This window comes from Cavia porcellus, unplaced genomic scaffold, assembly GCF_034190915.1.
Source record: "Cavia porcellus strain 051 isolate PalLab524CR breed Dunkin Hartley unplaced genomic scaffold, mCavPor4.1 scaffold_1, whole genome shotgun sequence".
Classification (NCBI taxonomy): Eukaryota; Metazoa; Chordata; class Mammalia; order Rodentia; family Caviidae; genus Cavia; species Cavia porcellus.
Window position 1 is genome coordinate 141,720,423 of NW_026947484.1, and position 21,779 is coordinate 141,742,201.

Here is a 21,779-nt window from a genome sequence, read left to right on the forward strand (position 1 = left end):
CCCTTCCTCCTCTGGCTTTTTATCTCTTCACACTGAACCATCTGTTTCCAGCTGAGGGACTCCCTGTGAGGCATTGTCCCAATCAATGTGGGCTTTCAAACTTGGGAGATCAAAAGATATCAAAAGCCTAAAGTAAACAGAGTTGTGAACTAGCAAACATTTTAATAAAAATGGACCTTGAGACTCACAATGGTACTATCCTCCTTCAAATTGTCACCATCAAAATGTAGTACACCCATGACACTACAGATGACAAGAAATAGCAGAAGTGGTGCCACAAACATTTAGATATTTTTCTTGTCTGATTTACACTCAGAGTTGTCTTCAATTTAGTAATTGTAAAATTCAGATTTTCTGAAACAATCCAAGTTTCAACTATTTTTGCCCCAATTTTTCACAAGTAAACTTGTAAAATAAAATATCCAACTTTTCATTTGGAAACTGTCAAAACATCTGTTTTTTTAATACCAGTATGATAGTCCCACACAGTAAGAACCTCAGTGAAAAGTTCTCGGAGAGAATATGTTCATTCTTCCTAAGCATCATTCCTCATCATAGCACCTGGGCATTTCATTCAAGAGCCTCTTGGAGACTGAAAGCATCACAGCCCCATTTTATGGGAAAATGATAGCTGATACTTCATAGTTCACTTGATTCAACTGCAGCTTCTCAAAAATATGTGTAATTATGAGCAAAACCTAATCACGAATGTTACTTTCATAAGCAGCATCAAAATTCTTCCTCTTCAGAGAGGAAGACTGCATAGCTACATTTTTTGAGACACAAGAGCAAACCACCAGCGGAGACTAAAATGTTTCTTTCCAAAAGGGTCAGCCATTCACTTTCAGTCTGATTTGGGGCAAAAGGTTACACATAGGTGACTTCTTACTGTCCCTATATCATTAGAATTCTCTAAGATTATTATAAGGCCCTAAAAAATACCCCCTTGTTCATGCCCACTAGAGAAAAGCTGAAGGTTTCCTGCTGCACAGGGCCAATCTGCTTCTGCTAAAAGGAACTTTTGGAGGCTGCAGAAGGCCCATGTAAGCTTTCACATCAGCTTTACCCTACCCCTCCTCCCTCAGTGCCCAACACAGCTCTCCCATTCTCTCCATCCTATTGTTTTACAAACATCCCTCCCTTCATAAAAGCTGTCTGGCTGGGAGCTTAAAATATTGCTGGACAGTAAAACCTACCCATCAGGGCCAATCCAGTCATATCTGCTCAGTCGTGCAGCACAGGAGGGGCGGGGTAGAGAAGTGGGAGGTGGGCTTTTAGGTGGCAAAGGAAAGACTCCAAAGTTGCCATTTTGCTGTTGAGCACCAAGAGAGAAAGACAGTACCTGTTTCTCCGTGGGACAACACTCATACTGGCAAGTTTTCTTTGGGTGATGTTAGTTTGTAACTTTACCCTCATTCTTTTCCAGCCAAATTTAAGGACCGTACCACAGGTTTTCTAAAAGGAAAAATACTGCCACTAAGGCTTACTCTTGGTCCAGGATGGCTGGACTTTGAATCTAACTCTAAAATCTCTCTTGGAATTGAAATAAGAGTTGATAGAAGTTTATGAGTGCTGGAATATTTGGAAAAGGGCAAAGATGTTCAAACTAAAATTAGAGGTCTTTTTAAGGTCTTCTGATTTTTAAGATTGAACTAACATGTCTCCAGGAATTCAGAGAAAACTAAACCAAGTATCTAGTTTTTTAGTGTGTTGGACGTTTTTCACGCAAACTCTGCAATATGAGTGAGTGTTATAACTGCTAGGTGCCGTGGGCGTAGAGGAAGCCTCCCACTCAGTATTTTGACTGTTAAAGCTTTTAATGGAGTACAGGAATAGACTGGTTAAGAATCATAAACCTTTAGTGAGTAAGTTCTGTTCGCCTACAAGAGCTGTTAGTCAGTGGCTGTTTTAGAAACAAGAATGGAGGTGTGTTTACACTCCTCTAACAACCAGAGCGGTAAAAGGCATCTAATGCTTTGAGAAACTTGTTAATATGGATTTATCTACTTACATAGGTTCTTGTACCTCGTCAATAAGACTACGTTATACTGGAAATATCCCTGAATCTGAAGCAGGAAGACCAGGGATTACATAGTGGCTCTGCCCTCACTCACCCAGCCACATAGGGGACTCATTTAACTTCCTTTCTAGCCTGTTCTTCTCTGCTATTAGGGGTCACTAATGCTCCCTCAAATACCCATCAATGGTTCTGTCAGTTCTGGCTCAAAATGGAGTTTTTATCACTTGTGATAAAAATGTGACAGTAATGAAGTAAACAAGATAGCAAATTTTTACTGTTAAATTTATTCAATTTAAAGACCTGCATTTTGTTCTGAAATTATGCCCATCCTAAGTTTTATAGTATTAAAATCCCCTTTTGTGAAATGATGGTGAAGACAAGCAATAGTCATTATGCAATGACCTAATGTTTATTGTTTTTATGTCCCTGTTTAGCAAAATAAGGAGTCAGCAACCTTATGCTGGTCACTGTGTTTTGTTTTTATGCTAGTCTGTGCAATCCAAATCTCAGAATCATTGACCTGATTCATAGCTTGTTATAAAAACTGAAAGACCATATACAAAAGTGTATCACTATAAGACAAAAGAATACCCCAATGTGATGCGCTATTTTAATCATTATCTCCAGTCATAATTATCTGAATGTTCTTAGGAATATATGGACACCCTTGGTTGGAGGGTTGAACTCTTTTGGTTTATTTTTCATCTGTAATAAATCTGTTCACTAAATTTTCACAAGCAAAATAAAAGTTGTCTCTTTAAGGAAGAGAAGAGAAAAGTCCTCCTTTGGTTTAGATTTCTCCCCATTCCAGGAGAATACCTTGCTACTCTGATCCGCCTGCCTTTATATTTTCTCTATGCATGTTTTCCATACATAATTATTACATTTATTGTAGCGAATTGGTCCATGTACATAACACATTTCAGTTTTTCCCCCTTCCCTCTAACTCGCTTTTATTTTTCCACCTTCAGATTCATTTATTTATCTTATGAATCATTAGTTAATTATCATATATACAGATTAAAAAGCAGAATAATCGGTATAAAATACAAAACACATCAGAGAATTGTACTAAGTCAAGGTGCACTTTTAGATAGAGTACATTGTCCACATTAGACTACAATAATTTTCTCTTTTTTCCTATTGTCTGACCCTTATTTTCTATCATCTTTCATGTACATATATATGGAAATTATTCAGCTTTTCATGTAAGAGAAACCATGTGATATTTAAGCGTGTGTGTCTAAATTACTTCACTAAACATTATGGTCTCAAGGTGCATTCAGTTTCCTACAAATGACTCAAGTTACAATTTTCATTGTTAGAAGTCAGAAACTAAAGGTGCTTTCCCTTTGCACCTCTGAAGTCTCTCTCTGTCTCTCTCTGTCTCTCTCTCTCTCTCTCTCTCTCTCTCTCTCTCTCTCTCTCTCTCTCTCCTCTCCCTCCCCCCTCCCTTTCCCTCTCAGCTGGAGACTGATTCCAGAGCCTTCATACTAAGCTATACTCCCAGCCTTTTTTATTGTATTGAGACAAGGTCTTGCTAAGGTGGGACTGACTTGACCTTCTAATCCTCCTGCCACAGCCTCATGGTAGGCCTGCTTTGTTGTCCCTGTGTACTCAGGTAAAGAGTGTTTCAGATCTTAAAATGATTATTATCAGTCCCACACTCTGGTGTCTGTGGATGTCTCACACTGTGAAGTGTTTTGTTCTGTATGATGATAGCTCATGGTGAATGAGCCCAAAATGGTTCCTGCCTTCCAGAAGCTTTTGATTCTAAAGGAGGAAAGGTATTTGACATATAGTTTTGAGAACATGTGTTCACCACAAACATTTATGTGGCTACAGTAGGGAAATACTAAAAGGAAACCATAAAAGGACTAACAATGTACCATACAAGTAAAAGTAGATCCAATTGATTTGATATCATGGGGAGGGGGTAAAATATTAGCAAGATGCAAAGTTACATAAGATATTATTAGTAAAATATTAGACGTTCTTCCAATTTAAAGCAGTAATAATGAAAATTTAGGATACATTAAAGCCAGATTTAATCTTATAGGAGAAAATTACTAAAATCATGGTTTTTAACAAATTTTAGATTAAACTTTTTGGCTCTGCCAAACATTTTCCTGGATCTGCCACCAATGGGCTTTGTGCTTGAGTTGCTTACCAAAATATGATGCTTCCTACCTGCTTTCTTGGATAGGAATGACTGCCACTCTTTATACAACGTGCGAGGTTTAACTGTAGTTTGAAAGCATTAGAAGTGTGCATCGGCTAAGAGTCTGAGGTGCTGGTTCTGAGTAGAGAATCCCCCACTGATACTCCATTCCTCATTCCTATAAGGAAGTCTTTCCAATGCCAGATCATATTTGCAGATACCACAGCTGTCTTCACTGTCCCAGGAGAACAGAAGCTACTTTAGGACACCTTGTCCAACTGGGAGCTCTTGGGGCTCCAAAGGAGGATGCACTCTGCTCTCCAGAGGAAGTAGACAGACCACATGTACACCCAGAGAGCTGGACACTGCCTGTGCCTTCAGTTAATGCCCTGTCACCAGGCTGTCTAGCCAGACTTCAGATCACAGGATGGCATTTTGTTTATCCTTCCCTCAAAATGAAAAACAGACTTAATTTAAGATACAGCTTTTCATCACATGCCTGTTTAACAAATATAATTGTCATTAAAAGCAGTGAGCATATCTCTGAGCCCCATGGGTCCCTGATCCCATAGGGTGGAGCACAGCTGGAAGAAGCCAAGAGGAGGATCCTCTAACATGGCCTTTTGCCTTGGCCTAAGAGCAGTAAAGAGTAAATGCCGGGGCTGGAGGTTTAGCTCAGCGGCATAAGCACCTGCCTTGCAAGCAGGCAGTTGTGAGTTCGATCTCCGGTACCCATAAAAAGGAAAAAGACCAAAAAAAAAAAAAGAATAAATGCCATAACTCTAGGAATATTCAGGTTAGAGAAACAACTGTGCTAAGTTGAGGTGTAAGTCTCTTAGCATATTCCTTCACGGACTACCTGTTTGCACTGAGGGAGTGATCCAGTTTTCACATACTCTCCCTGCCAATTCAATCCTGTTTCCAGTAGCCATTGCTGTCTAGCAGCATTACATTTTACCATATTTAGCGGCAGGTTTTCTGAGATCAGACTTTTATCTCTATTAAGATGACCAAATGGTGTAGTTCCTGCAATCTTTTCATTCTATGAGGCACTAACTGTGCCCTAGTAGTCTTTCCTCATTCTGTAACGTGAAGCTCTCCTGGAGCATTCTCCATTCTCCCTATTTAAAACAGTAATAATGAAAATATACTGTCCTGAATTTGTGAAACTGTTAAGAAGGGTTTCCAGATTTTAATCTTGAGAGGAGAAAACATAAATGAAGGGCACAGAAGCCAGAAAATTTTTGTCATTCTGATTTCAGGCAGTATTTCTCAGTGGTATAATAAAATGTCCAGCCTCTGGGATCAGATACAGCGCTGTTCCTGTTTAGCCATCCTGTCTTACACTACCTACTGAGCCTCTTAGAACCTCAAGTTTCTCATATGTTGTAATCAAATTAGTTAAGAAATATTATTAAGTTCTGCGTGCTGGGCAGCGTACCAGGCAATGACCATACATCAGTAAAGAATACAGGCATGGGCCCTACCATCATGAAGACTGCAGTGTAGCAGGACTACATGAAGTGAAATAACATATCAAAAGTCATTCCTACATATTTCAATAAATGTTAGGTGTCTTCCACTTATTTCCCTTCAGACACATGATCATTATATATTTCAGCACTGTCAAAAATCAAATAGCTACAATTTTATACATACATGAAATTTGTTGGGGGGGGATTAGTATGAGGGTTTTTTTTTCAGCATTTTGTCTCATAAAACTTTAGTCAAAGTGCGATCTTGATTTTCTTCTGTGCTCTTGATTTCACTCCAGGTAACCATGGGTTTCTAAGTATGGTCCATAATAAATCATTTTTGCTGAAGTTCAAGGAATTTTGCAGATATTGCCTCATAGATAGTTTCAGGCAAAGTGAGTAAGAACAGGTATTACTATTAAGTCCATTTTACACTTAAAGAAGCTCGTGGACGTAGATTCTTCTATCCCCTTGAGCTTCCTAGTGCTAATCTGCTTGACAGTTGCAGTCCGTATGTTGACTGTTCAACAACCCAGAATAGAGAGGGACCACAAGAGTAACAGAGATCCACTCGGAACTGTACTGTGGCTGCTCAGCTTTGTCTTCTCCTTCCTAGGTGGTGAACAATGGGTGACTGGAGTTTCCTCGGAAACATCTTGGAGGAGGTGAATGAGCACTCCACAGTTATTGGCAGAGTCTGGCTTACTGTGCTTTTCATCTTCCGGATTCTCATCCTTGGCACTGCTGCAGAGTTTGTGTGGGGGGATGAGCAGTCTGACTTCGTCTGCAACACTCAGCAGCCCGGCTGCGAAAATGTCTGCTACGACGAAGCCTTCCCCATCTCCCACATCCGCCTCTGGGTCCTGCAGATCATCTTTGTGTCCACTCCATCTCTGATGTACGTGGGACATGCTGTGCATTACGTGCGCATGGAGGAGAAGCGGAAGGACCGCGAGGCAGAAGAGCTGTGTCAACAGTCCCGGAGCAACGGCTGTGAGAGGGGCACGCTGGCCCCGGATCAGGCCAGCATCAGGAAGAGTAGCAGCAGCAGCAAAGGCACCAAAAAGTTCCGGCTGGAAGGGACTCTGCTGAGGACCTACATCTGCCACATCATCTTCAAGACCCTTTTTGAGGTGGGCTTCATCGTGGGCCACTACTTCCTGTATGGTTTCCGGATCCTGCCCCTCTATCGCTGCAGCCGGTGGCCCTGCCCCAACGTGGTAGATTGCTTTGTGTCCCGGCCCACTGAGAAAACCATCTTCATCTTGTTCATGTTGTCTGTGGCCTCTGTGTCCCTCTTCCTCAATATCATGGAGATGAGCCACCTGGGTCTGAAGGGGATCCGGTCTGCCTTCAAGAGGCCTGTAGAGCAGCCACTGGGAGAAATTCCTGAGAAATCTATCCACTCCATTGCTGTCTCTTCCATCCAGAAAGCCAAGGGTTACCAGCTGCTAGAAGAAGAGAAAATCGTGTCCCACTATTTTCCTTTGACCGAAGTTGGGATGGTGGAGACCAGTCCACTTTCTGCCAAACCTTTTAGTCAGTTGGAAGAGAAGATCAGCACAGGACCCCTTGCTGATGTTTCCCGAGGTTACCAAGAGACACTGCCTTCTTATGCTCAAGTGGGGGCACAGGAAGTGGAGGGAGAGGAGCAGCCTGTAGAGGAGGCAGCAGAACCAGAAATGGAAGAGAAGAAGCCAGAAGCAGAGAAGGTGACCTTGGAAGTGCAGGAGGCCCTGGCAGAGCCAGATGGGGAGAGACCAGGGACCCCTGGAGTGGGAAAGGAGGGTGAAAAAGAAGAGCTTCAGGCTGAGACAGTAACCAAGCAAGGGCTGTCAACAGAGAAAACACCTTCATTGTGTCCAGAGCTGACTGCTGATGACACCAGACCCCTGAGCAGGCTGAGCAAAGCCAGTAGCCGGGCCAGGTCAGATGATCTAACCATATGAAGAAAGGAAAAGAAAAAGAGAAAACCAAAAGAAAAAAACCTCCCACCCCCCAGCTAATCTAGGGCAACATAAAACCAAAAAAGGTGCCAACATGCTTTGAGCGTGCTGTCCCCTCCAGTTCTCTACCCCTGATTGGACAGATGCTGCAATGAAACAGGGCATGCTGTGCAACTAGGAAACTGCCTTTCCTGTATTTTAAGGGTTACCAAGGTAAACACATTGTTCCCTCAAAGTTCCCAGTCTCATACGACTAGCCTGTTCCTCTATCCCAACTCTCTAGGGGATATTGTTTTCCTTTCCATTTCTCCATGGAAATTCTTCCAATCAGAACGGCAAGAGGCAGCTTACCTTAGACCCTTTTACCAGTCTTGTCTCAAGCTCATTAATTCAGACAAACTGTATGGCCCCAGCATTACTCTTGCAGATACTATGTGATCATAGACCAGGGATCACAAACTCAATTGCCTATATGATCCCATAGCAATCAGTTTAAATTGGTGAAGCAGGCCTGCTTTAATGTAGTGGAAAGGGCCAGGGCCATGAAAATTGAAGATTGGGGAAGCCACTAGCCGGTTCTAGGTCATAATTACCCTGAAGTGTTATTCTGCCATCTGATTTTTCAAGCAAAGTCACAAATTCAAAGTTTTCATTGAAATTTCCAAAAAAATAAATGTTGGCAACTATTTTAAATATACCACTTGGGACAAATAAAATTTTGTGTCCTAGCCAAATTTAACTTGTGGGGTACCAGTTTTCAAGGTTAGCTTACATTAATGAGCCCAGTTTTCCTGCAGAGTTGGTAACATTATCTACAGCCCCGACTTATATATGTGGCTTCTAAGCCTCATGTTACCACTTCAGAGTCTTTAGTTTAAAGCATCAGTTCAGGAGATGCTCAGGGTTCTTACTGACCTTTCTTTTAGTCACTGTAGCTCCTAGGTCCTGAAGCAATGATATCCTTGTTTGTAGAAGGAATTCTTCATGGCCACCTTCAGAGAAGTAGCAAGACACCAAAACTTGTCTCTGTGAAATTAAAAGGCTTTGAGCTTTGAGACTTTGTCATACTTTTCCTCCCTGAATTAACAATGACCCTTTTTTAAAGTTCTCCTCTTCCACCATCAGTGCTTATCCTGCAATCTGAATCTTTTATCAGGAGCTGGGAGCAAGGCCAGTTTAGAGCTGAAGATCACCTGATCAAGGGCTACCCTGAGCAGAGTCAGTTGTCAGGCCTTCCTTAGGCACAAGACAAGTACCACAATAGCCATCAGAGTTTCACTACGGGGGTGCCTATAAGCTGAGTACTCAGACAGTTAGGTTCTAGTCCCAGGCCAAACTATCCCTGAAAGAGAGAGAAAGGCATCTCATAAGCCCCTTCCCTGAACCCCCACGACTAATTCACCTCAGTATAGAGTCCAGTCAGGATAAGTCCTCAAGAACACGTACATAGTTTATACTGATACACTTTTACCTAAAACTGACCAATTTCCCATACAGACAGAAAGTAGGATGATTCATCTAAAGCAAAGTCATGCCTCATGTACTACAGTGCTGAGGATAGGGTAGTAGGCGTAGAAATCAAGTTTGACATGGCAGAGACCTGGACAAGAGACCATCAGGAAAAAAAAAAAAGGTACCCAGAAAACTGCTATTCTATCTTCTGCCCTGCCGCCACCATTCCAAAGTACGGAAGTCTCTTTCACTACATTCTGTGTATCGCCTTCCTTTTAACATATTCATTCTAGATGTGTTTTTCCAAAGCAAGCCTTCTCTAAAACTATTCCTCCCAATTACAGGCAATATTTCCCTTCCTTGATGCACCATTCTAAAGCAAAATGATCAAAAAATTAAATTCATTCTAAGGCATAGTCTACCGCCATACCATTCTGAAAGCACCCACTCTCATCCAAAACATAATCTTTTGATAATCACACCTAGGAAATTTTCATTTAAAAGAGAAAGTCTGAAATAAATTTTACCTGACACTCAAAATGACAACTTTCAATGAAAGATCGTGTAAACTATGGACAATTGAATAGAAGAGATATAGTTATCTTCTAGATATGTGACTTTCTGGCTACTCCTTGCAGGTAACATTATTTCAACACAAACCTTGACATGCTTGGTTGAGAAACATGACAAAATCCCAAGCCTGAGAACCAAAGAGTGCCTCCTTGACCCCAAAGGCTGAACTACTGCTCCTACAATTTCCTTCCATTTTAGAGACAGCCATCATGACCACTACTAGAAAATAAAGTGTCTATCTCAACTGTGAATACAAAACAGAAACTATACACTACTCTAAGTGAAACTGCAGGTGCTGTTTGGAACCAGTTCCAGAACTGTGAGTGAGGGCTACTGGTCTCCTTGTCTTGCTGGTACATAAGAGTGTGTGTCTTTCCTCAGAGGAAGCAGCCTGCTTCAGTGCTTATAACTGCTCTGCTCCACAACAAGTACTGTTTCTTCTCTTCGTCGTCCAAAAAAAGAACTGTTTTGAAAAACACTGACACAGGCATCAGGGACTTGGATTTTTTTCTATTTCTGCCTTTCGTAGCCATGTTACTATTGTCTCTTAACCTCTCTATACCTCAGTTTTCTGTCTACAAACTAGAGATGGCATTTACCACCTACCTACCTCCACGGGTATCATAAGGACTAATGAGTTGGCTGCCATGCCTGGAGCCTGCCAAGTGATGCCACTCCCTGAGAGATTCCTCCAATAGCAATAAGATTGAGAAGAAGGGCCTGTGGGTAATCTCCATCTTGCCCCTGTCGGCCTGCCTGACCATTACCTGGTGAGAGTTTTTCAATGTGGAATAAATTCTGCACATTGGTTTTCTCAGAGAAGACTCAAAACAAAATCTCAACTTTGTACGTTTAGTAGGAACCTGAGACTCTTTGACCCTAAGAAATTACTGAAGGTGAATTGGCAAATACTTTCATCCTCTGCAATAAGGAATAAGGTGGCCCATCTTAAGCTGCCAAACAGCTGCTGCCAGGGTCCATTTAGAGGGCGCTGCATATCTATGCTGTAGGCAGCTTCCTCTCAGCACTTGTTTTAAAAAAAAAAATTATGACTGATTTGGGGATTATAATCCCCATGGGATTCATTAAGTCTGGCTTCAGTTTCTGCTTCCTATCAGTCTCTTGTTAGATAAACCTGGAGAGTATATAGCCATACCAGTAAAAGCATACTATACAGCTGGACATCAGAAATGTGGCTCCTTCCAGAGAAGGACTAACCACTTTGTAGAAGTTATAGCATCTCCATCAGGAGAGATTTGTGACCAGGAGGGATAGAGTTACTCAAAGTTCACTTAGGAAATTTCAAGCTTGGTCACTTCTTTAAAAAAAAAAAAAAAAAAGCCATTTTTTCACCATTTATGACCCTTGTCATACAGGTGAAGCTTCCAAAACAGCATTGGATAAATGCTTCTCAAAGTTTATATGTGCTAGAGAACCACAAAGAATATTGATATTGGAATCAGGAGTGCTGGCTGCCCCTTACTGACACTGGCGATGCCAATCTGTGACTTGGCCACTCTATGTGACAATTTTCTTGCTATTATTTGGGAATAATAAAGTATTAGAGGTATTTTCAAACACTAATTTGGAAAAAAAAGGAAAAGACATTCTCCAAATTTATAAATCTGTATTGTACAATGTACACAAGATAAATCCATACAGTAAAATATACTCTTTTAAATACTGCACAGATTAACTAAAATAACGATTAAAAGTACGATAATATATAAAATGAGGGCAATAAAATTAGAGTAATCTGAATTCTGAGGATTATACTACAAACAAAGAACAAACGTGAGGATTAGTTGCTGGAGTGGTACTGAAGGTACTCAGCTTACCAAAGCCCATGGATAGCGATACATCAGCCTATGATAGACTCTGATTCACAATCTGAAGGAGTTCATGGATACTGAAAAAAGTGTCATGTACAAACTCTCACCCAAGCCATGTGGAAGCCCAACTACAAGACTGAAGCAGACTACATTCCTCTCTAATTTTTGAGGAGGGTTATTAATCCTCCATAGGGTAAAAATTAGTCCAAGATCCCAATAACATCTTCCATCCCACTACCCTAACCTGCTCATCTCTTTCTCCCCTGACCTTGAATTACTTTTCTATGCATATCATGTACAAATGATTGCATATCTCAAGTTAGCAAAGTCTAGATCAATAAGGTTTGCTTGGTTGGATGGAAAAATTGAGTGTAAATATAATCTGTAAAATATAGTGTGTGCCTCAAAGTAAGGGTGAGATAGACAGGGAGATTTTTCCCTTCTCTAAAATATTGTATTATAACTAAATATGTTCTTTGAGAAGGGAAGAAAACAAGGATTCTATTTCCAGCCATTTGGTTACAGAAAAAAATTATATCAAAGATAATTCACTCTCCATCGCCTTAGACGCTGAAGCTCCTAAAGCCAAGGAGAGGATGAGATTCAGATCTGACAGTAGCCAGGAAGTAGCCATGGGACATATTTTAGCCTCTAACCTCACCGTCTTTTAGAAGTTTTCCAAATTAGAAAACAAATTCTAAAAGAATTCATAAATTTGTCTGGAGAGAAAAGCAGATGGTCTCATTGCCTTTTCTGTACATTTTTCTATCTGAAAAATAAAGAGTAAAGATTCAGCTATAAAACGCATTCATAACAAACTTCATAGGGAAATCACTAGTAAAAGAGAGGTATTATTGGAATAGTGCCCCTATGTTTCCAGCCCTTCCCATTGGTATGTTAGAGCTAAGTTACATGTTAGACTGTTACAAAACAAATAAAACTAACTTGACTCTTAACTACCTTTGTTTTTTCTCTTGACCTATCAGGCAACGTAGACAGTAAAGAGACTGCCTCTCTTCCAGTTATTCTCCTGTTGGAGTTGAGGGCCTTGGAAAGGGCGGGGGGAGTAGTATATTGGTAAATGTATAACATCTAAATCTCTCCAGGCTACAGAAGTTCTTGGTATAATTTCTACCACCATTATCAATTTTGAGCTACATCACAGAATGCAGAGTTGAGAGATGTGCAGTAGTACTTTGTAAAGTTGCTCTACCATGCAGTGAATATGCAACGTACAGTAGATATAAGTAACCTCAGTGCTACAGATTGGGTTACCCCAAGAGAATATGTCATTTGAAGACTGGTCCCCAGAGTGGTGATATTGGGAGGTGCTGGGGCCTTTAGGAAGTGAGGCCTACTTAGAGGTCCTTAGGTCAAATGGGTTGCCAAAAGGAAGGTCTCATCTACCCACTGGTGGCAGTTCTCACCAAGAAAGTGGTCATAAAAAGAGTAAGGCTGGCCTCTCCTTCTCTCTGGTTCCTGACTTGAGATATAACTCTACTCCAACATGCTCCTCCATCTGCCATGATGCCCTTAGTAGAACTGAGCTGTGGCAAGTGACATGCCCTTGAACTTCCAAAATTATGAGATAAATAAATGTTTTGTCATAAATAGCCATGTCAGGTACTTTTTGTAGTGATAAAAAGCTGACTAATACAAGATGCTGAAAGTCATTTATAATAGCAAAATAATTAAGAAGCCGTAACTTTGAGTATTCATTACCTTTGTGTCTCATTTTTTAGTTCATATAATTTAATTACTAACAATACATATTTAACAACAGGGCCACAAAACTCCTGAAAATTTAGGAAGTGATTTGCTAGCCAGTACAAGCCAGCTGCAGTATACCACTAGTGGGATAGAGGCAACTCTGATTTTTGTTTTGTTTTGCTTTGTTTTGGTACCAAAATCACAACTTCACACTTGCCAAGCAGGTGCATATGCCGCTGGGCTAAATCCCCAGCCCACAACTCTGATTCGTAAAAGAACCTCTTTTATTAGTAGAGACTTGGTCAGTTTATTCCTCCATCTGTCTATACAACTTCAAGAAAAAAGTAAAGAGATACTGTTTAGCCTAGGGAAAGAAGCAAAATAATCATTTATTTCTGTTGTTTTCCAATGAGAACTTTAGAAAGAGTTAAATGTATTCATCACAGATAAAATACATTGATAGTTTAGTTAAATAAAATTTGCCAAAAGCCTCTGCCTGGAATTTATCACATTATCTACCTGCTCAAATTCCTTCAATAGCTCTTCGTTGCCAACCATAAAAATTCTAAATTCCTTGAACTTACAAAGCCCTTTATAACTGATCCCAAACCATCCAAGGAGGGTATCTGTTTTTGCCTATCCCCGAAATCCCCCTTCTTTTATAATTAGAGCTCTATTTTACCTTCAGGAAACTCCCTTTTTCAACTGGATATAGTCTTGTTGGACTCTTAGTCATATTTACTCAATTTCCCCTGGTTGAGGACCAGGTTTTTGTTTTGTTTGTTTGTTTGTTTTTATTTAAATGGGCTAAGGGAGGGGGATATAGATCAGCGGCATAGCTACTCCTTGGCAAGCATGAGGTCACAAGTTCTAGTCTCAGTACAAAAAATATTTGTATAAATAAATAAGCCAAGCACACTCCTTGAAATATGAATACTAGGTGAAGTAAGAGATACTGAAAATGAGTTAGAAATCATTCATCTTGATAGAAGTCCCTAAAAAAAACTAACAAATAGTTTCTACCCACCTAGATTTCCACGAGATTCCTTTTTTTCTCTTTTTATTATACTTTGGATTTTCAGGCTTCCTTTTATTTCCTAAGCTATTCTAGAGTTCCTTTATTTCCACTTTAACATAGCCCAAAATGATCTCTATTGTTTTCCAGTAACAACCCTAGATCAACACACCCCTTTTGTAGCCTCATTTCCTATATCTATCTATGTGTACATGTGTCTCAGTCTTACAGAAGTTGTTTGGTCCTCAGTATGAACAGTCCTGGCACATAACAGCTTAGGAATAACATGTTTCAGGACTCTGCTCTGTCATGTCTCACCATCACCACTAAGGTCAGTTCCTTCTCTTTTTTTTTTTTTTTTTTTTTTTTGTATTTTTACCGGTACCAGGGATCGAACTCATGACTACCTGCTTGCAAGGCAGGCACTTATGCTGCTGAGCTAAATCCCCAGCCCCTCCTTCTCATTCTTAAACACTCAGCTGCAATGTTCCCTTCTTTATGAAATTTCACAAACTCCAAGACAAAATTAGTCACTGCCTTCCTGTTATCCTTTCTGCTATAACACTTCATCAAATTGTTTTATTTACTGGCTCTTCTCATGTCTGACTGCAAGCAACTTTGATGCAGATTGCGTCCTATATAGCCCTGCATATTTAGTACTTCATAATGTTTTATTGAATGAATGAATGAATGAATGAATGAATGAATAAAAGAGCAAGCTAGGGAACATACACCACAGCAAGAAAGAGACAAGTGGCCAGGTACTCCCCAGAAAAAGAGAAGCCTGTCATTACATAGTAAAGAAGTTCCCCACTCCCTAAAATTTCAGGCTTGAACATAAGCAGATTTGATTTTGTCACCAAGGAAGAAAAAGAGATTTTATATGACTTGCTGGATGTTGTCACTGAGAGCAACCTCAAAAGCTGCATATTGAAGATGGCAGCCATATGTTAAGATGCTGTCACCAAGGCAACCTTAGAAGCCATCTGCAGAAGATGTCACTCTTTGAAGGACTGCAGATCAGAGGGCTTCCCATACCCACCAATTTCCACTAATTGGAATTTTAAATTTCACATGAAATTAAAAATAAATTTCTATTATATTAACTCCCTGAGATGTCAAGACTTATTTGCTATGGTGTCCTATTTATATAAATTGATACATTGAGGTTAGATATGTCTATAACAAAAACCTAAAACTTGTGGTCTTGGCTTCCATGAGTGATCACTGAAAATCAAAGGCTATAAGAATAGAGACCCAGTTTATACCATGAAAATATTCAGTAAAACTATCTGTAATGACTTACATATTTATTATTCATTACTGGGTAACAAATCACTGTGAATTAGTGACTAAAAACAAGTGTATATTATCCCCTAGAATATGTATAGGTCAAGAATTTTAGAGCCACTTGGAGGTCTCTGGTGAGGCTGCAATCAGACATTGGTAGGGCCTGCAATTATCAGAGATTTGATTGCAATGGAAGGACCCACTCACTCAATGGCTATTTGAATAGCAAGTTAATGTGGCAAGTTGATTCCACTCCATGGGTGGCTTGTTATTCTGGAACAAATGATCCAAGAGATCAAGACAAGTTTTAACATCTATAATGATCTAACATTGGAAGTCTTATATCATCATTTCCATTGTATTCTATTGATCATTTCCCTATAAAGAAAATAAACTAGAAATAACTAAGATTAAATTACCAACAAACAAAGAAAATATCAGGTAAAATCATACTTTTCCACATGATATTAAATCTCAGATAAAAGCCTGAACATCTATAGAATATTGAAGAAAAAATTATAAGCCAAGATGTCCAGAACAGGGCTGGAGGTTTAGCTCAGCGGCATAAGCACCTGCCTTGCAAGCAGGCGGTCATGAGTTTGATCCCCGGTTCCGATAAAAATGAAAAAGACAAAAAAAAAAAAAGATGTCCAGAACAAACCAAATTTCATGAGTGAAGTTACATAATTAAAAGTCATTGTCACTCATGTAAAAATTTAAATTATTCACAAACTCTACTTTAAATAAAAAATTATTTCATGAGGTAAGCATAGTGGCATGTGCTTATAATCCTAGTACTGCGGGGAAGCAAACACCTGAGGCAAAAGGATTGAGAGTTCAAGACTAGCTTGTGCTACATAGCAAAATCCTATAACCAAAAATTTTTTTCATGACCCACTCAAACTAAAAGAGAAAAGAATTTAATAAAGTATCTTCAACACAAGCAACCAGGCCCATGCTGGATGCAAAAGCAACCCTTCCCTGACGGGAGCAAGCAGGTTCTGTCCAAACAGGTGGTAGCCCTCCTCCAGCACAGGCAAGCAGGCCTGCTCAAGATGCCCTCCCAACACCATCACAAGGGCAAGACCATTCACAAATCCAAGCCAGCTCTACACTTTGCTTCCTCTTGACACAAGGCAGCACAGGCAAGGAGTAACTGAACACCCAATCCAGGATGAGGGCAGTATCATGAGAAACAAGGAAGCAACCACACCATGTGACCATCAACTTTGAGTCAAACTGTCCACTTGAACCACTGCACTACAGCCTACGTCCAGAAGAACCCAGAGAGTTACTTGCACTTCCCACCTTCCAACGGGAATAAGGACATGTTTTGGCTTGGCAGGAACCACAGTCTGGGGTGAATGAATAAATGGGCCTCTCTGATACAAAGAGAACACATCAAAAACCCAGATTAAAACCAGGTAGACAAAACTGTGACCCACTGTATCCCAAGATTAAAGATCTTAAAAAGAAACTATTCATTCAAACACCTAAGATTTTTTCTCTGACTCAATCTGATATTGATTTGACTATTTTTTATTATTTTTTATTTTTCCTCCATTGGGTTTTGGGGGGAAAATATGGTTTCATCTTTTGGTTTCTTGTTTCCTTTTAACTTTTTTTTCTCTTCTTCCTATCTTTATTCTGTTTCTTGTATTTTTCTGTTTATCTCTTGTTTCCCCCTCCCCACCGTCATCACCACACACACATAGCCACTGTTCTCTAACATTATCAGCTTGCTTTTATTGCACAACAGGACCTTTATGGTGTGTCAACACACTAGTCAGTTTGTATTTAACACTATAATTGATGCTAATTTTACTATTATAGCCAAGGTGACCTAGTTGTTGTTAATTGTTTTGTATGGGATGCTGATGGGGTCTTTAACAATACTGTGTCTTATTCCTGGGGAACTGGGTACTAGGTCAAATACACTGCAACCTCTCATCCCAAGTAAATGGAGGTGACTGGATCCCATGACAGAGGCAAAGGGCAATAATTAGCCACACCCAGAAGATAACATGAAAAAGTACACATTAACTAGAGAGGTTTCCGTACTAAAACCGAAGCTGTCCACTGTAATCAACTCACAAGCCTCAACACAAAAGCAAGCAAACAAATAAAAAGTAGAAACGGCTGGGGATTTAGCTCAGCGGTGTACGCACCTGCGTGGCAAGTACAAGGTCATGAGTTTGATCCCTGGTACCAAAAACAAACAAAACAAAAAGCAAAATTCTATGAAAAAAAGTAGAAACATGAGAAAATAAGCCAATAAAATGCCTCCAAAAATTCCCCAGTTCATCCAAAGCTGATCCATTGGGTAACACAAAAAGGAAACAAAAAGCTACACACCTGAATTACTCAAAATGATATGCAGGAAGGTAACAAAATGGATCGATATGGCCTTTGGCAAACTCAGAGGAGAAATACATGATAAGACAGATAGTGGGAAAACAATGAGCAAGTATTTTGAATATACTCATAAAAAGCTCAATAAAGCCATGGTGCCAGCAAGTGCGGGTGAGCCAGAAAGAGAACCAGTCAGCATCTCCCATGAGCCTACCAGTGGACAGGCTGAGAATCAAACATCCCATCCCTGTTAGCAATTGGGAGCCAGAGGATGATCATATATAATATAGCAAATATGAGGGATTTCCTTCTATTGTCTCTTTAAAGGCAAATATTGTTTTCACTGTTTTGCTTTGTTCTGATTAATTGTTTTGCTCTATTCAGTATTCTGCTTTGATGGGTTTTATAAAGTTCTGTTTTTGGTATGATTTTGCTATACCTGATTGAATGGACAACTATTGCAAAGATAATGAGATATACTAGGGTATCTATTAGTGTTATCCTGGCATCCTGCTGTAAAGTTCTGTACCAATTTTACTGCATTGTCTCAGTTGGCTTTGTTCTGTCTCAATCTGTTGTATTTTACTACCTTCAAAACACTTTTTGAAATACCTTTTTGTCCGGAGCCGCTTCCGTCCCGCGGAATGGAGCACACGAACACTTTGTCTCTGCAGGCTCCTTTATTGACTGGGCAACAACCTCAATACACGTCCGTCCTTGATGGCTTCTTCCGTGTTGTGCGTCGGGCACTTCCTATACTTGGGCTTATATAGCTAATGTTATCCAATCATGGGATTACACGTGGGGACAGGCGATTGGGCGGCAACAAGGAAGCAATCAATCATTACCATATATGGCGGGGACAGTAAGCCGAGCAAGAACCAGGAAGCAGGATGTGTGTGCCATCTTGGGCACACGATGGGCGGGGGAGCAGCGAGGCGGCAGGCGGGTGCCATCTTATGAATATGCTCTCATGAATAACATGGCAGGCTCCCAACATCTCCCCCTTTCTTATTTACAAGCAAATGACAGCGAGGTCTTCCAAGTGACTACAGTGGTCTGTACCCTGCTGTGCATGGCTCTGAGGTCATCCCCCGGCACAGGTTGGCCACCCCCGCGTCGGAAGGGACCCCCAAGCCTCATCCTTTTGCGCAGGGCTAGGGTAATTCGGATGAAACCTAGATGCATACAGACATATAGCCTGACATCTCTCTTCAAAAACCCCAAGAGTAGAATGTCATGCAGTACCATCTGGTCTCGCACCTTGGTGCCTCTTGCTGTCATTGTGTGGAATGGGGCCTGTCTTAGGTTGAGCAAGGTGGGGTACCTTGATCTTACCCATCTTCGGCTCGCCATTCAGCATCCTTATAACTGATGCTCTGCAACATGAAGGAGATATGCAGCCGCCCGACCACCAGATGGGCCAGCCTCCGCCAGCTGCATTGCCGCCATAGCTGTGAACTTGACCTGCTGCTGGGTTTGCATCAAGCGGTCTAGCAAGCATTTGACGACCACCAACCCCACCAGTATGGCAACAACAATCAGAATCCAAGTAGTCAAATTGGGCCAAGAGAACCAGGAAGTGACATGGTCCCACAAACCTTTTAGGACGTCCCTCAGGGTAGACAAATCAAACCTAACTGGGTTTAATTGAACCTTTTCTATCTCGTTTAACTCGTGATTAACAATCACAGACAGATTATGAAATTTTGGCAGATAAGTGTCCTGCAGCCATTTAGTCATAGTCTTTGTAGTTTCAGTCAGGTTGGTGCGAACAGGGGTGACACAGACCCGGAAAGGCAGCCACCTCTGGTCGCAAAGTTGAGTGGCGACCTGCCACAGGGCATCGATCTCTTGTCCGATGAGTTGGATTTCTTCTTGTAGCCGGAGTATTGCTTGGCTGTTTAGCTCTATCTGTTGCCTTTGAGCCTTGATGGTCTCTCGTGTGGCGTTGCTCAGCCGATTGACTGCATCCATGGTCAGCGCGAGCTGCTCGGAGGTCCATGCCTGCAAAACAGCCTGTCCCACTGCAGGGACAAACAGAGAAGAGACCACCCCCGCTGCCTGCCACAACCAATCTTTTATCCCTCCTTTTGTTCTGGTTGGCAACGAGGAGAGTGTCCTGGGCTTGGACGGGAACCCAAAGATAACTTGGGCGGTAAGCTAGAATGGCGAAATTAGGGTAACCATTCCAGCAGTTGGACAGTGTGCATTGACAGCCCGCAAATCATGGAGAAGCCTCCACTTTCCAGATTTCTTTTTGATAACAAATATGGGGGTATTCCAAGGGGAAGTGGACGGCTGGATGTGCCCCAGCCGTAACTGCTCTTGTATCAGTTGAAATGCTGCCTCTCTTTTCTCTGTAGGCAGGGGCCACTGCGTCACCCAGACAGGGGTATCTGACTTCCATGTCAATTTTATGGGAGTGGGTGTGAGAGGCATTGCAGCAGCCCCTAAGAAAAACCCAACACTTTCCTGTCTTGTTTAATGGTAGTAGACATAGGAGAAGTATTTCCTTGCAATTTGATTCCCAGGCCTTTACCGGGGGTATAGCCCATCCGCTTCATCATGTTTTGAGACACCTCAGAACATCCTGTATGTAGGGTGATGTCCATTTGGACTAGAATATCTCCGCCCCAAAGGGTTACTGGGAGGTTAAGGACATAGGGTTGAAAAGACCCACCATGTCCCTCCTCGTCCTGCCAGGGAAGGGACTGCGCACTTATACTGGGTGAATGCACAAATCCCAATCCCTGAAGGGTCTGTTCTGCCACATTGAGGGGCCAGGAGGCCGGCCAATCTTTATGAGCAATGATAGAGCGGTCAGCACCGGTGTCTAGCAACCCCTTAATTTTCTTACCATTGATTGAGAGGAGCAACATGGGTCGTTCCTGCAAGGTCATATGAAGGCCAATAAAATTTTCACCTGTGGACCCAAATCCCTGGGCACCCCGAGACTGTTGCTTAGCTGGATATTGACCATGCAAGCTGGGCAGAATAAGTAACTGGGCTATCCTATCCCCTTTGTTTATAATCAGTGTTCCTTGTAATGACTGAGCCATAATCTTAACCTTGCCCATATAATCAGAATCGATGACACCTGGCACAACTGTAAGGCCACGAAGGGCCACTGAAGAGCGCCCTAAAAGCAGGCCAACAGTATTCGGTGGCAATGGCCCCTTAAATGAAGTTTCTATCAATTGGACTCCCATTTCAGGTGTTAGTATGAGTCCGGAAGCAGCACAGAGGTCCACTCCTGCTGACCCTGGGGTAGCCCTGACTGGCTGTTCACTCCCGGAAAGGGGCTGCTGGGGGAAAGGGGGCCCGCCTTGTAGGAGGGCCCCCTCTGGCCGTTTTTTGACTGGGATTCTTTGCGGCCAGTTAGAGAATTGCCCTCCTTATCAAAAACGGAACGACAGTCCTTGGCGGCATGGTGGCCCTTACGGCACCGTTGACATAGGCCCGCTTGTCCTCCACTGGGTGTCCCACTTGGTTGAGGGTGGTCACCTTTGCTTTCTTTATTTGGACAAAATCTCCTAACATGTCCTGTCTGGCCGCACTCAAAACATTTTTTATTTCTTTGTGTCTGTTGTTGTGTTGCTGGGGTGCGTGAGCTGAGGGCGGCATTAATAGACACGCTCACCAGGGTTGCAAGGCCTGAATTGGAAAGCGGCCCCCCTACCTCTCTGCATAACTTGGTCCAAGTCTCTAGACTCTTATTTTTGTGCGGTGTAATCACTGCACGGCAATCCTTGGTACACTGTTCAAAGACTAGCTGTTTTACCAGGGGCTGCGCCACACTGAGGTCGGGGAAGACCTTACCGGCGGCATCTAGCATCCTGGCCACAAAATCAGAGAATGGCTCTGTCATCCCTTGCACAATCTTAGTAAGATAGGCAGTATGTTCGCCTGCCTTGGCAAGTTGTTTCCAAGCGGCGATGGCACACTTAGTA

The 21,779-nt window shown here is 41.6% G+C and overlaps 1 protein-coding gene across 1 annotated transcript; it reads left to right on the top strand.

The window, feature by feature from the left end:
• The first annotated feature begins 1,246 nt into the window (after nt 1–1,246).
• On the top strand, nt 1,247–12,415 carry Gja8 (gap junction protein alpha 8). The gene is made up of 2 exons (XM_003479283.3): nt 1,247–1,372; nt 6,273–12,415. The coding sequence occupies exon 2, from the start codon at nt 6,283–6,285 to the stop codon at nt 7,603–7,605; it is 1,323 nt and encodes a 440-aa protein (XP_003479331.1). The 5' UTR covers nt 1,247–1,372; nt 6,273–6,282; the 3' UTR covers nt 7,606–12,415.
• Nucleotides 12,416–21,779: the final 9,364 nt, after the last annotated feature.